This window comes from Globicephala melas, chromosome 17 (genome assembly GCF_963455315.2).
Source record: "Globicephala melas chromosome 17, mGloMel1.2, whole genome shotgun sequence".
NCBI classification, from domain to species: Eukaryota; Metazoa; Chordata; class Mammalia; order Artiodactyla; family Delphinidae; genus Globicephala; species Globicephala melas.
Window position 1 is genome coordinate 43,804,656 of NC_083330.1, and position 20,811 is coordinate 43,825,466.

General features: G+C 40.7%; 1 protein-coding gene across 3 annotated transcripts in view; it reads left to right on the plus strand.

Annotated features, from left to right (window-relative positions):
* SPAG1 (sperm associated antigen 1) overlaps positions 1-18,631 on the plus strand; it is a 102,675-nt gene extending 84,044 nt beyond the window's left edge. For 2 of the 3 annotated variants that reach the window (XM_060287659.2, XM_070044036.1), the window contains 6 exons: positions 4,994-5,160; positions 8,846-8,975; positions 10,875-11,001; positions 16,005-16,169; positions 17,460-17,831; positions 17,938-18,631. In XM_060287659.2, coding sequence (XP_060143642.1) covers positions 4,994-5,160; positions 8,846-8,975; positions 10,875-11,001; positions 16,005-16,169; positions 17,460-17,831; positions 17,938-18,069 — 1,093 coding nt within the window. In that variant the 3' untranslated portion in view covers positions 18,070-18,631. Of the gene's footprint in view, positions 1-4,993; positions 5,161-8,845; positions 8,976-10,874; positions 11,002-16,004; positions 16,170-17,459; positions 17,832-17,937 lie in introns of those variants that run through there. The other variant, XM_060287660.2, reaches the window with a different exon arrangement.
* Positions 18,632-20,811: the final 2,180 nt, after the last annotated feature.

Below are 20,811 nucleotides of genomic sequence, written 5' to 3' on the forward strand. Positions count from 1 at the left end.
CTTTGATTACTGTAGCTTGGTAGTATAGTCTGAAGTCAGGGAGCCTGATTCCTCCAGCTCCATTTTTCTTTCTTAAGATTGCTTTGGCTATTCGGGGTCTTTTGTGTTTCCATACGAATTGTGCAATTTTTTGTCCTAGTGCTGTGAAAAATAACATTGGTAGTTTGATAGGGATTGCATTGAATCTGTAGATTGCTTTGGGTAGTATAGTCATTTTCACAATGTTGATTCTTCCAATCAAGAACATAGTATATCTCTCCATCTGTTTGTATCATTAATTTCTTTCATCAGTGTCTAATAGTCTTCTGCATACAAGTCTTTTGTCTCCTTAGGTAGGTTTATTCCTAGGTATTTTATTCTTTTTGTTGCAGTGGTAAATAGGAGTGTTTCCTTAATTTCTCTTTCAGATTTTTCATCATTAGTGTATAGCAATGCCAGAGATTTCTGTGCATTAATTTTGTATCCTGCTACTTTACCAAATTCATTGATTAGCTCTAGTAGTTTTCTGGTAGCATCTTTAGGATTCTCTATGTATAGTAGCATGTCATCTGCAAACAGTGACAGCTTTACTTCTTTTCTGGTTTGGATTCCTTTTATTTCTTGTTCTTCTCTGATTGCTGTGGCTAAAACTTCCAAAACTATGTTGAATAACAGTGGTGAGAGTGGGCAACGTTGTCTTCTTCCTGATCTTAGTGGAAATAGTTTCAGTTTTTCACTACTGAGGATGATGTTGGCTGTGGATTTGTCATATATGGCCTTTATTATGCTGAGGTAAGTTCCATCTGTGCCTACTTCCCAGAGCGTTTTTATCATAAATGGGTGTTGAATTTTGTTGAAAGCTTTTTCTGCATCTATTGAGATGATCATATGGTTTTTATTCATTTTGTTAATATGGTTTATCACATTGTTTGATTTGTGTATATTGAAGAATCCTTGCATTCCTGGGATAAATCCCACTTGATCATGGTGTATGATACTTTTTTGTTGTTTTTTTGCTGTACGCGGGCCTCTCACTGTTGTGGCCTCTCCCGTTGCAGAGCACAGGCTCCAGACGCGCAGGCTCAGTGGCCATGGCTCACGGGCCTAGCCGCTCTGCGGCATGAGGGATCTTCCCGGACCAGGGCAAGAACCCGTGTCCCCTGCATTGGCAGGTGGACTCTCAACCACTGTGCCGCCAGGGAAACCCAAGTGTATGATACTTTTAATGTGCTGTTGGATTCTGTTTGCTTATATTTTGTTGAGGATTTTTGCATCTGTGTTCATCAGTGATATTGGCCTGTAGTTTTCTTTCTTTGTGACATCTTTGTCTGGTTTTGGTATCAGGGTGATGGTGAACTGGTAGAATGAGTTTGGGAGTGTTCCTCCCTCTGCTATATTTTGGAAGAGTTTGAGAAGGATAGGTGTTAGCTCTCCTATAAATATTTGATAGAATTCGCCTGTGAAGCCATCTGATCCTGGGCTTTTGTTTGTTGGAAGATTTTTGATCACAGTCTCAGTTTCAGTGCATGTGATTGGTCTGTTTATATCTTCTGTTTCTTTCTGGTTTAGTCTCAGAGGGTTGTGCTTCTCTAAGGATTTGTCCATTTCTTCCAGGTTGTTCATTTTATTGGCATATAGTTGCTTGTAGTGATCTCTCATGATCTTTTGTATTTCTGCGGTGTCAGTTGTTACTTCTCCTTTTTCACTTCTAATTCTATTGATTTGAGCCTTCTCCCTTTTTTTCTTGATGAGTCTGACTAATGGTTTAACAATTTTGCTTATCATCTCAAAGAACCAGCTTTTAGTTTTATTGATCTTTGCCATTGTTTCCTTCATTTCTTTTTCATTTATTTCTGATCTGATATTTATGATTTCTTTCCTTCTGCTAACTTTGTGGGGGTTTTTGTTCTTCTTTCTCTAATTGCTTTAGGTGTAAGATTAGGTTGTTGGAGATGTTTCTTGTTTCTTGAGGTAGGATTGTATTGCTATGAACTTCCCTCTTAGAACTGATTTTGCTGCATCCCATAGGTTCTGGGTCATCGTGTTTTCATTGTCATTTGTTTCTAGGTATTTTTTGATTTCCACTTTGATTTCTTCAGTGATCTCTTGGTTATTAAGTAGTATACTGTTTAGCCTCCATGTGTTTGTATTCTTTACAGATTTTTTCCTGTAATTAATATCTAGTCTCATAGTATTGTGGTCAGAAAAGACACTTCGTGCAATTTCAATTTTCTTAAATTTACCAAGCCTTGATTTGTGACCCAAGATATGATCTATCCTGGAGAATGTTCCATGAGCACTTGAGAAGAAAGTGTATTCTGTTGTTTTGGGATGGAATGTCCTATAAATATCAATTAAGTCCATCTTGTTTAATGTATCATTTAAAGCTGTGTTTCCTTATTTATTTTCATTTTGGATGATCTGTCCATTGGTGAAAGTGGGGTGTTAAAGTCCCCTACTATGATTGTGTTACTGTCGATTTCCCCTTTTATGGCTGTTAGCATTTGCCTTATGTATTGAGGTGCTCCTATGTTGGGGGCATAAATATTTACAATTGTTATATCTTCTTCTTGGATTGAGCCCTTGATCATTATGTAGTGTCCTTCTTTGTCTCTTGTAACAGTCTTTATTTTAAAGTCTATTTTGTCTGAGATGAGAATTGCTGCTCCAGTTTTCTTTGGATTTCCACTTGCATGGAATATCTTTTTCCATCCCCTTTCAGTCTGCATGTGCCCCTAGGTCTGAAATGGGTCTCTTGTAGACAGCATATATATGGATCTGTTTTGGTATCCATTCAGCCAGTCTGTGTCTTTTGGTTGGAGCATTTCATCCATTTACATTTAAGGTAGTTATCAATATGTATGTTTCTATTACCCATTGTTTTCGGTTTGTTATTGTACGTCTTTTCCTTTCCTTGTGTTGCCTGCCTAGAGAAGTTCCTTTAGTATTTGTTGTAAAGGTCATTTGGTGGTGCTAAATTCTCTCAGGTTTTGCTTGTCTGTAAAGGTTTTAATTTCTCTGTCGAATCTGAATGAGATCCTTGCTGGGTAGAGTAATCTTGGTTGTAGGTTTTTCCCTTTCATCACTTTAAATATGTCCTGCCACTCCTTTCTGGCTTGCAGAGTTTCTGCTGAAAGATCAGCCGTTAACCTTATGGGGAGTCCCTTGTATGTTATTTGTTGTTTTTCCCTTGTTGCTTTTAATATTTTTCTTTGTATTTAATTTTTGACAGTTTGATTAATGTGTGTCTTGGCATGTTTCTCCTTGGATTTATCCTGTATGGGACTCTGTGTGCTTCCTGGACTTGATTAACTATTTCCTTTCCCATATTAGGGAAGTTTTCAACTATAATCTCTTCAAATATTTTCCCAGTCCCCTTCTTTTTCTTTTCCTCTTCTGGGACCCCTATAATTCAAATGTTTGTGCATTTAATGTTGTCCCAGAGGTCTCTGAGACTGTCCTCAATTCTTTTCATTCTTTTTTCTTTATTCTGCTCTGCGGTGGTTATTTCCATCAATTTATTTTCCAGGTCACTTATCTGTTCTTCTGCCTCAGTTATTCTGCTATTGATTCCTTCTAGAGAATTTTTATTTCATTTATTGTGTTGTTCATCATTGTTTGTTTGCTCTTTAGTTCTTCTAGGTCCTTGTTAAACGTTTCTTGTATTTTCTCCATTCTATTTCCAAGATTTTGGATCATCTTTACTCTCATTACTCTGAATTCCTTTTCAGATAGACTGCCTATTTCCTCTTCATTTGTTTGGTCTGGTGGGTTTTTACCTTGCTCCTTCATCTGATGTGTGTTTCTCTGTCTTCTCATTTTGCTTAACTTACTGTGTTTGGGGTCTCCTTTTTGCAGGCTGCAGGTTCGTAGTTCCCGTTGTTTTTGGTGTCTGCCCCCAGTGGCTAAGGTTGGCTCAGTGGGTTGTGTAGGCTTCCCTGTGGAGGTGACTAGTGCCTGTGTTCTGGTGGATGAGGCTGGATCTTGTCTTTCTGGTGGGTAGGAACCACCTTTTTTTTGAAACCAGATTTTTCCCAAAGACATAATTCAGTTTTGTTTTAAAAACTAAGTATGATATTTTGTAAGTTTAAAGTGATGAGAAAGTGATAATCAGGGATGTTATCTCAATATTATGATAGCCATTAGCAAATGTCATTAATACAGGGGCCCTCGTAGTAGACTGCAATATCCTATTCTTTCATCTTTATGCATATGAAAACAAAAAGAGTGAATAATTTTAGAGATGTAAAAAAACACAAGGTAAAGAGTATCTTAACCACAGGTAAATGTTTCCAGAAGAAGCACTATTCCATGTAACTGCTGCTCCTCATCACTTTTAACAGCCAGTGTTATATACCTGTGTTTCGTATACACTTTGGGCATAGAAATTCCAAAGTAATTCTGATTATTCTCAAGAGTAGTACGTTATCAATTTCGTAATTATATGAAATGTTATGCAGGGGATATTTCTTCTAGGCCTCCTAACTTTCAGTTTTATACTTCACTTTTTTAAAAATTAAAATTTTATTGCATATACATTAAAAATTTTTTAAACTAATTAGAAATGTCTTAATTTTTTCTTGTGATGCAAAAAGGATCTAAAGTTACATAGTTTGGGGCAATTTTTTTTTTTTTTTTTTGTGGTGCGCAGGCCTCTCACTGTCGTGGCCTCTCCCGTTGCAGAGCACAGGCTCCGGACGTGCAGGCTCAGCAGCCATGGCTCACGGGCCCAGCCGCTCCGCGGCATATGGGGTCTTCCCGGACGGGGGCACGAACCCGTGTCCCCTGCATCGGCAGGCGGACTGTCAACCACTGCGCCACCAGGGAAGCCCTGGGGCAATTTTTAAGAGTCCTTTTTAAGACTGTTTATGTGGATAGCAAATGGCTTGATTGTATGCTTTCTACAGGGGAGTACAGAAATGCATCGCATTTGTACATTTTACTCTTGATATGACCTCCAGTAATGTAGAAAGCAAATTGCATGATCAACAGAGGAATCTGATTTTCTTTTTAGGATAACAAAAATCCTAATGGCCCTGGATGGACCAAGCTGGAGGGAGAAGCTGTCGCCCATTCCTGCTGTGCCCACTTCCGCACAGTTGCGAGCTTGGCGGCCTGTGGCAGAGACGCTGCCAGACCAAGTGGGAGGTTCCTGCAGCCATCACCAACCGGGCATCACAGGTAGGGGAAGCCTACACTTATTTCTTTTGACAGTTATCGGGAGCTGTGCATGTATTTTCACAGTAAAGCAGAAGGATAAGTGCCTGAACTCAGGCGTCTGCCATGGGTTTAAGTTAAGACCCTGTTCTCCCTCTTTCTAACTGCAGTCTTAGGAAGTTGCCACATACCTCCAGTGTTTGTATATGAAAGGGGGAAATATGAGGTAACTGTCTCATGGAGTTATTCTCAGGAATAAATGGAGAGTTGCATATGAAATACTTAGCACATGTGCTGACTGTGTAAGCTTATAGTAGCCTCTTAATAAACGTTAAGTCAGCATTATTATTAAAAATAAGAAAAAAGAATTGAGTAGCATATAGTTCTCTACACACCATGTATGTGGCAAGGCTAGTTTAATGAGATTGATGTTTTTGAAATAATCAAGCAAAGTAAAGCCCTACGAATCACCCTGGCTACTGTGATGAGATTCAGTTATAGAAAACCAAGGAAGGAAGAGATAGGGGCATTAAGAAACTACCATAATAATCCAGTCAAGAGATAAGGGTGGCTTGAATAAAGAGGGTAGTAGAAGAGGTAGTGAGAATTATTAGATTCTAGTTACAATTTAAAGGTAAAGCTGACTAGTTGGATGTGGGAGAAGAGCTACAGATAATTTCAGGGTTTCTGTCTTGAGAAAGTAGAAAATGGAAGTGCCATTTATTAGATGGGAAAACCGCAGAAAAATTAGATTTGGAACAATCAAGAGCTCAATTGTGGACACATCAAGTTCAGAAAACCTACTAGACATTCAAAAGAACTTAGAGTTTGAGAGGGGAGGAGGTTGTATTGACATATAAACTTGGAAGCAGGCAGGTTATAAATGATATTTCAAGTTATGAGGTTAGATGAGATCACCAAGGTTTTACAAAGTATAATTGAGAGATCTAAAGATTAAGTCTTAGGGAATGCCATCATTTATTATAAGAACTTCTATGTACTTCCATATGAATTTTATAAATCTCACCATGCAGAAATTCTAGAATGCCAAAGATGCAAGGCTTTAATTTAAAACATCGTTTGGTTGTTTACATTTAAGGTTGGGGATAGGGCTATATAACATCTGACTTTGGTTTTACAAAGCAGAGAGGGAGTAGGAACAAAAATTGTTACTCTGTAGTAGCACCTTTCTCCCATCCTGTGGAGTGTTTTGGGGAACATGCCCAGGAAGATCTCTATTAAGTAACAACAAGAAAGTATACATTTTTTTCAGGCTGTGCCACCATGCCAAGGGAAGGGACCAGAGCCTCACAAATCATGAAACGACTGACAGAAGTTGGGGTCACATGGATCCTTGTAATTTAATCCCAATTTTCTTATAAAATAAACTATAGGTTTTCAAAAAAAAAAAAGCCCTACAACATATATCTAGCAGTACCTCCTTCTGCCTTGTATCGTAGTTGTTCACATCCATACATACATCCTCACAGTGCTTATCTCAGAACTTTGTGCAGAGTGTTTAATGTGGCTTCACGCTTGCCTTCTGCTTGAAAGCTGGCTGAGGCTCCATTTCTCCTGCCTGCTTAGGAACCCCATGTGTGTCTGTGTCGAGCTTCATCTTGCAGACATGCTGAGCCATGATGTCCCAATGGCTCACCCTTTTCATTGCCTAGAAAGAAGATGCCGGGAACTTCTGCCAAGGCTTTTAGATGGTTCAGCAGTCCTGGGAAAAACATGGAGATCTCTAGCTTCTAGAATCCATTATGAATGGGGCCTGGCACAAAGCGTTTACTCAGTAAAGGGTAGCTATTCATTACTAAGAACGTGCATATACTAACCATACTGTAGATATGTGATAGTGAATCATAAGCACAAGAATAATCAGCTCTTTCTGTTCATATTTGTGTACTAATTATTAGTGAGACTGGATACCAAAGACTTAAAAACAATGTAGGAAGAAAAGCTTGAGGAAAGTTTTTCAGCAAATTGGAAGGAAAAAAATCCTCTGTAATATTCTGTTTTAGAGCTTAGGTGTACCAAGATTTATGGGGACTGTCATTTGGCCACATAGTGTGAGTTCTTTTGAAACATGAAACATTAGGCAGAAATATTCTGTAATTTGAAATAAAGGATGAAAAGTTAATATGTCATGCCATTTGTGCAGAGGGACAAATAAGATTATTTTTTACATTCCAAGTTTATACTATAAATTCAGTACATCTATCAAGATTTTTAGATCACAGAATTTAAAGGCATATTTTAAAATTTGTTATGCAATTTTATTTTCTATCAAGATACTCCATAGAGTAAAGTTATTACATAGATTTAAAACTTTAAATTTTAACATTTTATGTATGTTAGAAAACTTTGGTTGCAAGTAACAGAGTATCTGTTGACTTATAACTGTAAGGAATAGTTTTGGCTCAAGTAACTGAAAGGGCCCAGACAGGCTCTAAAATCAGGCACAACTTGTCAGGGCTCAGGCTCTGGCCAGAAATAATAGAAATGTAGCAGTTTTAGACTTCATGTCTGCACATATCAATGTCCAAAAGGAGAGAGGCACCATTGCTTTTGGTGGCATTAATTTAAGAATGAGGAGATATGTTGCCCCAAAGACCCAGCTTTTTTAGCCTGTTATTCTGTTGGCTGAGCTCTGTTGGTATTTATTCTAATGGGTCATGTGCCCATTGCTGAACCCCTCCCTGTAATGAAGAAATGCCATGCCATGAGTTCCCGATCAGTGGGGTCAGCTTCCCCTGGACACATGGGCTGAGTAGGAGAGGAGTGATAGCTGAATGAATGTTGAGGTACCCTTAGGAAGAAGGAAATGGATCCTGAGTGAGGAGTCAGCCATGCTCACTGCAAGATAATAGGCAATAGTAATAGTTGGAACTCTGATCGCGGGTAACAGAAAACCCAACCATTAATGTCTTAAGCAAAAGAGGTTGTGTATCGGCACCCCTTGTGGAAAAGGCCACAAGTAGGATAGCTGCAGGGATGACTGGATTCGGCACTCAGAAGTTATTCGTTAGCTGTCTGTCTTGGCCTCTCTCTTGCTCTGTTGGCCCCATTCTCAGACAGATTCTCCCCTTGCATCGCATGATGGCAAAATAGCTCCTCCTTTTATCCTCATGTTCCACGGCAAAGAGCAAGAATTACCTTACCAGAAGCTGCCACTAAAATCTTATTGTAGCTCATTGGCTCTCATAGGTCCATTCCTGACCAATTAGATTATTGTGGCCAAGGGAACATAGTGTGCTGGTTAGTAAAACAAAGATTACTCCGAAAGGTAGGGCTAGGGTGGGATTTGCTTTACCTAAACCTTAGGAGCAGAGAGTGGAGGAGGTGTGATTCCAAGGAAACTCGGACTGTTGGAAGATGTCTAATTCAGGCTTTAATGGGTTTGTTTGTTCACTTTTCATGAAATAGTTACTACACCAAACACTAGATATTTCTATCTCCAGCAGAGAAAAGAAGGCGTGCCAATATGGATAAAAGGATAGAATCACTTGTATTTTATTTTCTAATTTGAAAAAATAGTGTCATAATTGTATAATCATTTTTACTTATAGCCAATTTATCTTTTTAATTTGTATACAACGTTTTGTTCCATTTAGACTTTAGCTCTGTATGGTTTGTGGTCACTTAACTTACAGTTTTGTAAAGGTGCTTATATGAATACTTGCTCTTTTTTGTGTGTGTCCCATAGATGAAGAAATGTTTAAAACCCTTAAAGAAGAAGGAAATCAATGTGTAAAGGACAAAAACTATAAAGATGCCCTTAGTAAATACAGTGAATGCTTAAAAATTAACAAGGAATGTGCCATTTATACAAACAGGCAAGTTCTTTGTAACTTTCTATATTTCTTATGTTCATAGTTTTGATGAAAAAATTATAGATAAATTACTTGCCAAAGTTTATTCCCATGATTCTGAGACTCTATATAGCAAATTGTTTTAAGTGAGTGTTTTTTAAAGAGGTGGGGCTATCGGAGAGATTGAAAACGTGATGTGTCTCGGAGCTGGGAGGTCTGACGGGGACTGCGCTAGGTTCCCGCGTGGCCATGGCTGCCCTGGCTGGTGCTGCTTTGATTCTCCGTGGTGTGTGGCCTCACCGCGGCTCGTGAGGAGGCCTCAGCGCGGTCCTCCAGAGTGGGAGCAGGAACCAGCTGCCTTTCAAACTAGTGTCTTAAGGGCCCCTTTTCTCTTGAAGTGCTAAGGGAAGGGCCCAGCATCTTCTAATGTGTAGTAGGAATGGGCAGATTTTTCCAGAATGCTGCTCAGGTGCCATGTTTAACACATTATGGTAAGAAAGATAGTTAACCTAGAATATGGTGATTTGGGGATTTTTAGGGCGTAGATGGAGTCTGCAGTGACAAGGAAAAATAAGGTATGGTTCCTAAAGAATAGGGGCTCAGCATGGGTTCTCCTAGCCATTTCAGAAAAAACTTTTAAACTTAATCTCTCACTGCTTTGTTTTTGTACATGTTTTCCTCTTTTGGCAGCCTTTTTTGTGAAAGATTCTGTCACTGAACCCAACAGGTACTTTTCTGCCCTTCTCCTGTTCAGCCTCGGTGGCCTTGGGCATCACTGGCCACTCAGTTTTTCCTGGAGACCACCTCTCCTCTTGGCTGCGGTGCAGACAGCTCACTTGCCTGGCTCTCCCCTTCTCACTTTTCTTTTTTCTTTCCCTGGTGTTCTCGGGCTTCTAAAGGCATAGATCCCTTGTCTGCTCTAATGTTCTCTGGGCCATTTAATCCTCTCCCCAGCTCCATTTACCACCTTCCAATTATGTCCCCCAAATCTTTGTCTCTGAGCCCCGGACCTGAGCACCTCCCTCCCTTGTGCACTCATGGTGGGTTATCATCCCTGACCTACGCCTCCCTCTCCAGTCTGTCAGCAGCTCAGATGTCCTACCTTCTAAATTCCTCTTGGGCGTGAGCCTTTCTGTCCACCCTCACCGTCAGCCCCTCCTCTGGCTGACACCGGCTCTCCCTGGACGTCTGCAGTGCCCTCCCAGGTATCCCCGCACAGTCATGTTCCCTCTGATTCTCCATGCTGCAGCTGGAGCGATCTTCCTAAAACATGGTGAACAGATCAGCCTCTGCTTACAAACCCATTACTGGACTACCATTAACCTTGGGATAAAGCTCAGCCTCCTGCCGGGACCTTTCTGATCTGGCCTCCCACTCTTCCCAGCCTCATCACCACCATAGCGCTCTTTTCTTAGTCCATCAAGAGCACCGTGTTCTCTGTCACCGTAGGACTTTGCACGTGCTGTGCCCTCCCTACATATTAAATCTCAGCCCAGTGCCTTCGCACTGGATAATTCTCAATTTGTACTCTGGGCTTCAACTTAAACGTCACTTCTTCTGGGAAGTCTTCCCTGACTATTCCTCCCCTTGCTTCAGCTCCACCAAATGTGATGAGAGTCTCAGCTGTGTGCTACCAGAGCATCCTCTACAGATTTTATTGTGTTTGCTTCTTTTGACTGTCTCTTCCCCTAGACTGCAGCCTCCTTGAGGGCCGGGACTGTTTTGATTGCGGTTGTATCCCCAGGGCCCTAATTTCAAGTATTGCAAGAAAGTGCCATAATTGGAGGAAAATGTTAGGTTTCAATTGCAGCAGCTGTGGTATAGAAACGGACTTATTTATCTATTTTCTGATTTCTGTTAGTTGTCCAAGTTTATAGATATGTTGTTTTTACTTCCATAATGCTGAGTTCCATTACATACCAGAGCCCTCTGTTACTTGAAGCTGGGCCAGTTTGAAGAGGCAAAGCAGGACTGTGACCGGGCGCTTCAGATAGATCTCGGGAATGTGAAGGCATGCTATAGACGAGCTCTTGCTTACAAAGGACTCAAGGTGAGGAAATCTTCGTTTTAATATATAAATGTCAGCTCTGAACAGATCATGTGGTTTTCATGAACATAAATTGTGGGCTCAAGGAATGGCAGTGACATTATCCTGGGATTTAATCCCAGTTCTGTACTCAGCAGTCCCAAAACCTTGGAAGGTGCCTCAGATTTCCCCGGACTATAATGTGGAGCTAGATAATTTCTAAGATTCCTTCCAGCTCAAAAACGATGATTTATTTCCTGATTTTCTAAGGAGTGTTGTTAGTTATAATAGGTCCACTTTAAAGGACAGGAAGGTTTGTTTGAATTACTGAAGGCCATCATCACCGCCACTGGATTCCTCTAGCAGGGGACTGGGGTTGTCTGTAGGGTGGGAGGGAGGTATCAGAACGGAGAATGTGTTCACCCCATGGACGTTGGTAGAGACATGGCAGAGGCTGGGAAGTTTGTTGTGATTTGGGCTGTAAACTGGCCGGTGGTCAGTGTGAGGCTATAGGATGGCATTCTTCTCTAAGAAAACCACACCATTATTTTCAAGGAAAGTATTGTATAATTACATTTTTCTTTATGATGATTCTTCTGTGTGGAAAACTTGAGTGAATGTTCACATTTGTAGAAAATAACATGACAAGGAAAAATCAGAACATACTGGGTAATGGCATTTCCTGAAATGGTATTTTTAAAGAATCAAGTTGATTAAGGTTTAATACAATGAAATTCACACATTGTCAGTGTACAGGTCATTGACTTTTTTTTTCCTCTTTAAAGTTTTTTTTAACTGAGATATAATTGACATTTTATATCAGTATCAGGTGTACAACATAGTGATTTGGTATTTGTATATACTGTGAAATGATCACAATATGTGTAGTTCACCACACATAGTTACAAATTTTTTGTGTGTGACGAGAACTTTTAAGATTTATTCTCTTAGAGACTCTCCAATATACAATACACGATTACTATCTCGAATCACCATGCTGTTTACATCTCCATGACTTATTTTATAACTGGAATTTTGTACCTTTTGAGGGTCTTCAACCTTTCCCACCCATCCTCCACACCCCAACTCCCACCTTGCCTCTGGAAACCACCATTCTGTTCTCGATGTTTCTGTGAGTTCAGGTGGTGGGTTTTTTTGTTGGTGGTGGGTTTTTTTGGGTTTTTTGGATTCCACATGTAAGTGAGATCATAAGGTAATTGTCTTTCTCTGTATGACTAATTTTACTTAGCATGATACCTTCAAAGTCCATCATGTTGTCACAAATGGCGGAACTTCCTTCTTTTTTATGGCTAAATAATATTCCATTGTGTAGATATACCACATTTTCTTTCTCTCCATTCACTGGTGGACACTTAGGTTGCTATTGTAAATAATGCTGCAGTGAGCATGGGAGTATCTTTTCAAGTTAGTGTTTTCGTTTTCTTTGGATAAGTACAGGTTTCTGTCTCAGGTGGCTGAGCAGTACAGTGTGATACGGGAGGGTGTACAGCAGGAGGGAGAGATTGAGGGAGGAGTGTTGACCTTATTGAGTTTGAGAGAGTTCCTGTAATTCCCTGCCCATCACTGACAGGGAAATATCTAAAAATATATTCCATAAAACCTAGGTTTTGTTGAGAGAGGGTGGTCATGTTTTTGTGTCCTGTATCAAATGAGTACGACCTGTGTGCACTGAGTGCTCAGGCTTTTCTAGGTCCTAGATCCCCTCAGGCTGCAGTGGAGCCACACCTCTACCCCTGACCAGCGGGGCCATGCAGCTGCCCTCCCTTTCCTCCCCTCCCCCGCCCTGCTAAGTTTGTTATATAGCACACAGATGAACAGGCAAGTGAAGAGGTGTGTAGGACGAGGTCCAGAAATGTCTTGAGCGCAGGAGCTTCTGTCCCCATGGAACTGGGGTGCGTCACCCTCCCAGCATGTGGATGCCCCACTCACCAGCCCAGCAGCTCCACAGCTGCACTGTGTCCTGTATTCACAGTGTGTTCACTGTATTCCCAGGGCCCAGGCGACCTGACCAGTCCCCTCCCCTTTCTTTTGTTAGCAACATACTCATTTGTAAACCTCATGTAAAGATTTCCTAGGTGGTGTGTGGCACCATGAATTAAAAGAGGCTTCTTGAAAATTTACTCAACTGTTTTTGAACTTGATGGATTTGGGTCCGTGAGGTACTCATGATCTGCATGACTCATGAGTTTATATCCAGACCCTTAGAACAGGTTTATCCCATACTGGCTGCCTGACTCTTTGAACTTGTTTACTTGATTCAAAGTCAGAAGTTGTACCTAATGAAAGACCGGAATTTTATACTTGCTTGGAATGAATTCTAGAAATTGTATTATGATGCAGAAAGATAATCCCAATTTTTAGTAATGCTATCCCACTGGAGTATGAGGCTGGCATCTTTCCTGGTTTGACTTCTTATAACTTGATCTGTATACCCTGTAGTTTATGTGCCAAGTGAATTTAATTTCAGGATCTTCAAAGGCTACCACTGCTTATAAAACGCATCAGAACTCACACCTGGATTGGCTTCCTCTGTGTGACTGGTGAGGAAGTGGCACAGAGGCTCACAGGGAGCTGGGGCCCTGCCTGTGCTTTCTCAGATATTTTGTTCGTTTTCTAGCTTGCTTTATTTTTATTTTTTCTGTGTGCCAGGTTTGAAAAATATAGGGCTTTCCTTAATGTTCTTCATAAGAAAAGATAATTGAACATTTTGCTTTTACTTACAATTTATATCTTCTGTCGAGTGCCACTCACGTGCTAGGCCTTGGGAGCATAGAGGTGGTAAGACATAGTGCCTGCCTTAGGGAATTCACAGCCAACCGGGGATGCTATCAGGCCAAAAGTATCAAAAACAGTAATATCGTCTGAAATAATTGCTGTTATTGGAGTTTAAGCACATTTATTAATAGTAAATGTTATCACTAACACGTGATTATACTTTACCTTTTTTTTTTTTTTTGAGGCCTGATAAGGTCATTAGCAACTTTTAACGTCCTCGTTTTTGCTGGAGCCGCACTTTTCTCTCTGTGTGAGCTCTGCTCTGCCCCCCACTCTGCATGGCTGGCTTCCCTTCAGGTCCTTTGTTCTCTGACACCCGTGTCAAAGGAGACTCTTTCCCCTCGTTAGCATCCGTCTCCATCCTTGCTTCTCTTAATTGCATAAATGACAGTGCACGCTTACTTTATTTATTCATTTGTTCACTTGTTTTCTTACTGTTTCCCCTCATAAGACGTAAGCTTCCACGAGGGCCAGGGCCCCGGCTGTCCTTTCCCTCATGGTGTCCTAGCCCCTGGCCCACGGAGGGGCCGGATCTGGTCTGATGCTGTGTTGACCCGGCACCCCGGCCCCTCCTCTGCCACCGCCTCCCTGCTCCATGGCCATCCCCGTGCCTCCTGCTGTCGGGCCCTCTCTTCACACTTGCCTGCCTCTGTTTAACATTTATCAAAGTGTATTTCTTGCTTTCTTAGGTTTCTTCCAACCAGACAGATTGGTCTTTAGGCACAGTTGTTCCTTGAATGGATGAAAAAATAGTCATGTCAACTCCTTGCCGGTGGCCTTCTATTTCCAAGGCTGCAGCTCACAAATCTCCATTTTCAGGCCTCTCACTTGAGCTCCACAACTGTCTTATCATTCACCTTCTGCTCATTGCTGCTTGCATCATCTCAAAGATTATCTTTCTATGCCTCAGTTTCCTCATCTTTAAATGGGGACAGTAACAGTATTTATAGGGCTATTGTGGGACTAAAATAAGAATACTTGCAAAATGTTGAGACGGGTAAGAGTTAGCTATTATTACTCCCTCAGCTTGCCCCGCTGCCCCCCCTTCTTGCCTTTCAGTATGATTCCGTGCCTGGAACACCTAGGATGGAAATACAGTGTCATTTGCCTTTTGTAGCAGGTTTTCCAACTGCGCTGTTGTGGCAAAGTGCTATGTGGAGATTGTTGTTAATAGCGCTGATGTACTACAGTTTGTAAATAATTTACCTTTTTAAAAAATACGTTAGAGCAGGTTTAAGGTTATCCCTTTTAAACACATCACTCTTGCTCTAGTATGTTGCTGGGTGGAGTGGGAAGGGCCGCGGCATTACAGCTCGTCCCCCAGGAGTGTCACGTAACCACCAGCTTATTTTACCTGGGCTTCAGCGTCCAGTGCATGCTGTTATTATATGTCGTGAGTACTTGAGAGGTGACACGTCATTGGAATTCCTGGCCTCCTCACAGAATTAATTTTGGCTTAATCAAAACACGGGTCTAGTCTGTAGTTCTAGAATGTGGCTTGTCACAGCAGACTGTGATTCTGCGGTGTCCGTCTCTGCCAGCAGGTTCTGTGCAGTGTCTGGTTAAGCGTAGATCCCTTCTCCTTCCCCTCAACCTCTCCAGTGTATTGCCTGACTCTTTATGGAGGAATAATGGTTGACTCTAGGCTGTTTGAGCAGTAGGCAACCAGAAGGGTGTTACAGAACAGGGCATCATGGTAACAGCTAACACTGGCCCAGCTCTTTCTAAGGCTAAGCCACTCCCATGTTATTTTATTAATGAGCTGATTACTCGGCACAACCTCGTGAAAACTAGAGTAGAATCTCTTTTCATCCTTACTTTCAAGATGAGAGAACTGAAGCTCAGAAAGCTGAAGTGGGATCTTGCTCAAGCTTTCATTACTAGTAGGTGCTGATGTGAGGCTGTTCGCTCTTTCATCTATTCATTCAGCAGACCACAAATGCCTGTGTGTGCCAGGGACTATGAAAGCTGTGGTGGTACAGAACTTAATTTGCCTTCTAACCCCAGATTCCGTGCTCACTCTTCTGTAGAGGATGGCCACTGTGTTGTGGGCTACAATATTTTAGCCCAAGACTTATCTCATAGGCCTAACTTTACTACTGCGGTACTAATGGAACCCACTACACACACTCTTGTGTACTCATCTCACCAATTTCACTCCCACCTGGGCTCATCTGTGCCCCTTCTCCTTTTATGTATGAAAATTATTTTCTCTGCCTTCCTGCTTTCAGAATTATCAGAAAAGTTTAAACGATCTCCATAAAGTTCTCCTACTAGACCCAAATATTATTGAGGCAAAAATGGAACTGGAGGAGGTAACCAGAACCCTGAATGTTCAGGAGAATGCAGCATTATTCAACAAAGAAAAGGAGAGAAGGAAAATTGAGATTGAAGAGGTATGTGTATTTGATTATCTCTGAAAGTACTCTTTTGGAGATCCTATACTCATATGGGATTCTGAGGTCATATTCCTATGACTTTAAAAATTTTCATGTTTTTATTCTGATGATCAATGAAGACATTTTAACAAATTAATGACAAGATTTTTCTTTTGTTGTGACAATCAGCCATTGCATTTCCCAGCTTGGGTCCAAGGACCCTTGGGTGTCTGCATTCTTCCTTTCTGTGCTCCCCTCCCCTGGTACCACCTGGCCTGTGGTTTTATTGCTTCCACTCCAGGTTGCCCTGCCAGCCTGTGGCCGCTGAGCTTTGCTTCCTGGTCGACCCAGGGAACCCTACAGGACTGATTCAATTTCAGTGGTCCTGCACGCCACACCCCATAGAGGGTTCGTGATTGATTTAGACTTTTTTAGTAAACTTGTAAACAAGACCGGCCTCATTAGGGGTCCTGGACTACCCTAGAATCAGACCTACCTTTGTGATTTCAGACAACTCAATGCGTTGTGCTGTAGCCTTTTGTTTTGCCTTTAGTGAAGAATGTCAGCTCTTGGATTCCTGTGTATTCATGAATACTATATCAGCTACCTATCATCTTACATTTCTACTAAGAGTTAGAGGCTAATATGTGAAAGAAGCTAGGGAGTTTTTTCCCTCTAAGGAGGGAAGGAAAAAGCTGTTTTAAGAGAAGTGAAAAATGTAAGTTGACTTCTCTATCAAATGTAACGAAACAAGTAAATGTAAAATTTATCATGAAGAAGAGTTAGCTGTTACAGGTCTTCTTCCATGCAGCAGCTTTTACTTGTGGAAAATTATAAAATTTCACTGTCATATTCTCAGTGTCAAAATTTTTTTTAAACTTTAAAAATGAATGCTTTTATGAATGGATACTTTAAAAGTTCTCTTCCTAAAAAAAAAGATTTTATGATTATTACAAGTTATATATTTTTCACTTAGAACGACTAAACTACAGTCCACTTGTGTTTTTCAGTTCCTTCCCTTTTTTTTTTTTTTTTTTTGCGGTACGAGGGCCTCTCACTGTTGTGGCCTCTCCTGCTGCGGAGCACAGGCTCCGGACGTGCAGGCTCAGTGGCCATGGCTCACAGGCCTAGCTGCTCCGCGGCATGTGGGATCCTCCCGGACCAGGGCACGAACCCGTGTCTCCTGCATCGGCAGGTGGAGTCTCAACCAGTGCGCCACCAGGGAAGCCCCCTTCCCGTTTTAATGAAGGTAACTTGGGGTGTGTGCAGTGGCCGTTGTGTCACAGTGTAATCTGTCTCCCCCTGAAGGTGAATGAAGGCCAGAAAGAGGAGCCTGAAAGGACCTCGGAGGACGTCTCCACTGACTCCCATGCTTCTGAGATGGGGGACACAAGCAACGGGCCACGAGAATTCTATGAGAAACTACCAATCCCCAAACCTAACAATGCCTACGAATTTGGCCAGGTTATAAACGCAGTCAGTACTAGGAAAGATAAAGAAGCCTGTGCACACCTGTTAGCCATCACTGAACCGAAAGACTTGCCAGTGTTGTTGAGCAACAAACTTGAAGGGGATACATTCCTGCTCCTCATCCAGTCTCTGAAAAATAATCTTATTGATAAAGATCCTTCTTTGGTATATCAGCATCTTTTATATCTGAGTAAAGCAGAAAGGTTTAAAGTAAGTGTCAAACTATGTTATTCATGGAGATTGATTTTTTTAGAGTTTTTATAACAACTTTAAAATGCCAGTTTGTATGCTAATATAATTTTTCTCCTTCTTTCAGATGATGTTGACACTGATTAGCAAGGGCCAAAAGGAGCAGATTAAACAGCTCTTTGATGACCTCTCAGACACACCAAACAAACATTTTACTTTAGAAGACGTGCAGGCCCTCAAAAGGCAGTATGAGCTTTAAATAAAGATTATTGTTATATTTCTTCCATGCATATATGTGTCCCAGTAATGCTAATGAGATGGTATTGTAATAGAGTTGCATGGATAAAACCTGGCTTAGAAAAGATCCCTTGGTCTGGACTATAAACTATTTTACTTATTTTTATACATAGAACACATATATTCTACAATCTGCTTTTTATTAGTTGTAAATATTTTCTTATGTACCAGAGCTAACATCTTTATATTTAATAATAAGTATATCTGGAACTCGTTAAGATGCATTTTAATTTATATTATACATTTTCTTTTAATAACTGACTTGTTAAAATTTTGAGTTAAATTACACTTCTTTGGGTATGAAGGAGTCCTGTTAAGTTTGATAGAAATGTATTTCTTTACAGTTCATTTTTAAAAGTGAAAATCATTAAGTGATTGATTATTACATCACTTTTATTTCCTGCTAAGATATATATATATCCCATTTTATACTACTTGTGGATTACAGGCCTCTAAGATGAAATGTAACACTTAAGTCTATAATATGAAATGATTATTAAATAAATTGTGATTATTAATTTAGAGCTATAAGAGGAACTTATTTTTTTCTAATATGGAAGCATTACCTAATAATTAAGAACAAAAATTGCCTGAAATTCTACTACTTTTTACTAGATTTTTAAAGGCAAGTTTCCCTTATGTGTTGCTTATATAAGCAATAACGAAACAACCACAATATAAAAGCAACTAAGCCTGCATTTCTATTTGAATTGTCACTCCCACACTTCCCCCAAACATTTTAAATGACTTCTCCCTCTTTTTTTCTTTTTTTCCCCCCTCCTTTAAGCATAATCATATTTATTCCCTTCCTGCAAAAGGGAAAGTGAAGAACTCTTTATATTGAGGGCTCCCTTGTTAACTGGGTCAGAGTAAAGGTGTTTCTTACGATAAAACCTTCAGGTCTCTATCAGTGTGCTGTCATTTATTCCTGTAGTCTTTGGTCAGGTTTCTTCTTCTGAAGCATTTTCTTGCTCTTTAGAAGAGCAGACGAAAGATGACTATCACATTCATTATTACCATATCCATTATTATCTAATATTTAATAATTAAAGAATATTTAAAGTATTGTGGGTAAATGGTTTCAAACTGTGCCATTTTTTAAAAAAACTATTCTTTCCTAAGCTCATAAATGAAAATCTGCTGTGATGGGTATTTAACTCTAGTCTTCAAGCAAATGAACAAAACAGTCTTCTCCTTTTGAATGATACTAAGTTTCTGTGCAAGTACATGATGGAGTGTGTTAGTAACTTTACAGTAGAAACATAAAAAGGAAACGTTCTCTTTTGTTGACAGTTACATACCCAGTACTAGCTGCATGGGGCAGCCTCTCCCGTGGAGGAGGTGGTAAGCAGTGAGCAAGTGCCGGGCTGTCCCAACTGTTGGGTTCACACCTGGAGAAACTTGTTTCTCCCCAGCCGGAGTCCTGAGGGAGGACCTCCATGACTGAAGGAAGGGAAGAGAAAGTGAAGGAAGCAGATAAGAATATCAAGGGCATTAAAGGAGCACAGTTCCTGCAGACAGCTTCAGGACTCCAGCAGGAAGTCTGCCCACAAGCCTCTGGGAGTACCCTACTTAGGGATCTCCCCACTGGGTCCGTGGGCATCCCCAACACCCCAAGTGCTAAACCCACACCTCCTGCCATTCTGTGACCAGATCCTTCTGCATGCTCCTGAGTGCTGCAGCAGTGAGAGCAGGCGCAGTAGTTGGAGTATTCTCAGAAGGATGGACCAGGGTCTGTGGGTAAGGGAGAAATTGCAACTGGAGCTATAACACCACCTTCTGGAAGACAAAAGAGAGGTTTCCAGCAGCCGGTCTGATGAATTCTAAGAATAAGGAGAAACATAAAAGGTTAAGGATTCTGCCACAAGGCAGAACAAGAAGAGTGGAGCGGGTCTACCCATTCAGAAACTGAGGAAACCCCTCATATAGCAACACCAATGATTAGTATCCCAACTGAAGGCAACCAGTAAAGATTTAAGGAGGTGCCTGCTACTTCAAATGCAAAAACAGCAACACAAAAATACAAGGAACATGAAAAATCAAAATATGTCACCTCCAAAAGATACCAGTAATCCTCCAACAATCGAGCTCAAAGCGACAGAATGCTCTGATGTAGCTGATAAAGAGATCAGAATAGCTGTTCTGAAGAAACTCTTCTGAAGAAGCTGTTCTGAGGTGAGCTACAAGAAAACTCAGAAAGACAGCTTCATGACAATAGGAAGGAAAATACGTGAACAAAATTAACTCTTTACCAAAAAATAACAAAAAAGAACTAAACAGAAATTCTGGTGAATGAGATGAAGAATGCACTGGAGAGCCTCTGCAGTAGCTCAAAGCAGATGGAAGACAGAATAAATGACTTAGGGGATGAGAATTTTGAAATAAATCAGAATAAAAAAGAGCAAAGAAAGCATGCATGCTCTATGGGACTTGAGACAGAGAGCAAATATCAATACTAGAAGAATTGGGGATCCAGAGGGAGAAGGAGACAGAAAGTTTACTTAAATAATAGCTGAAAACTTCCCAAATCTGGGGAGACTTGGACATCCAAATTCACAAAGCTAATAGATCACCCTGTTATCTAAGTGTGAAAATACCTTCTCCAAGACACGTTGTAATGAAACTACCAAAAATCAAAGATAAAGAGTTCTAAAGGCAGCCAGGGGGGAAAAAAAAGTGTAACCTACAAAGGTACATCCATTGG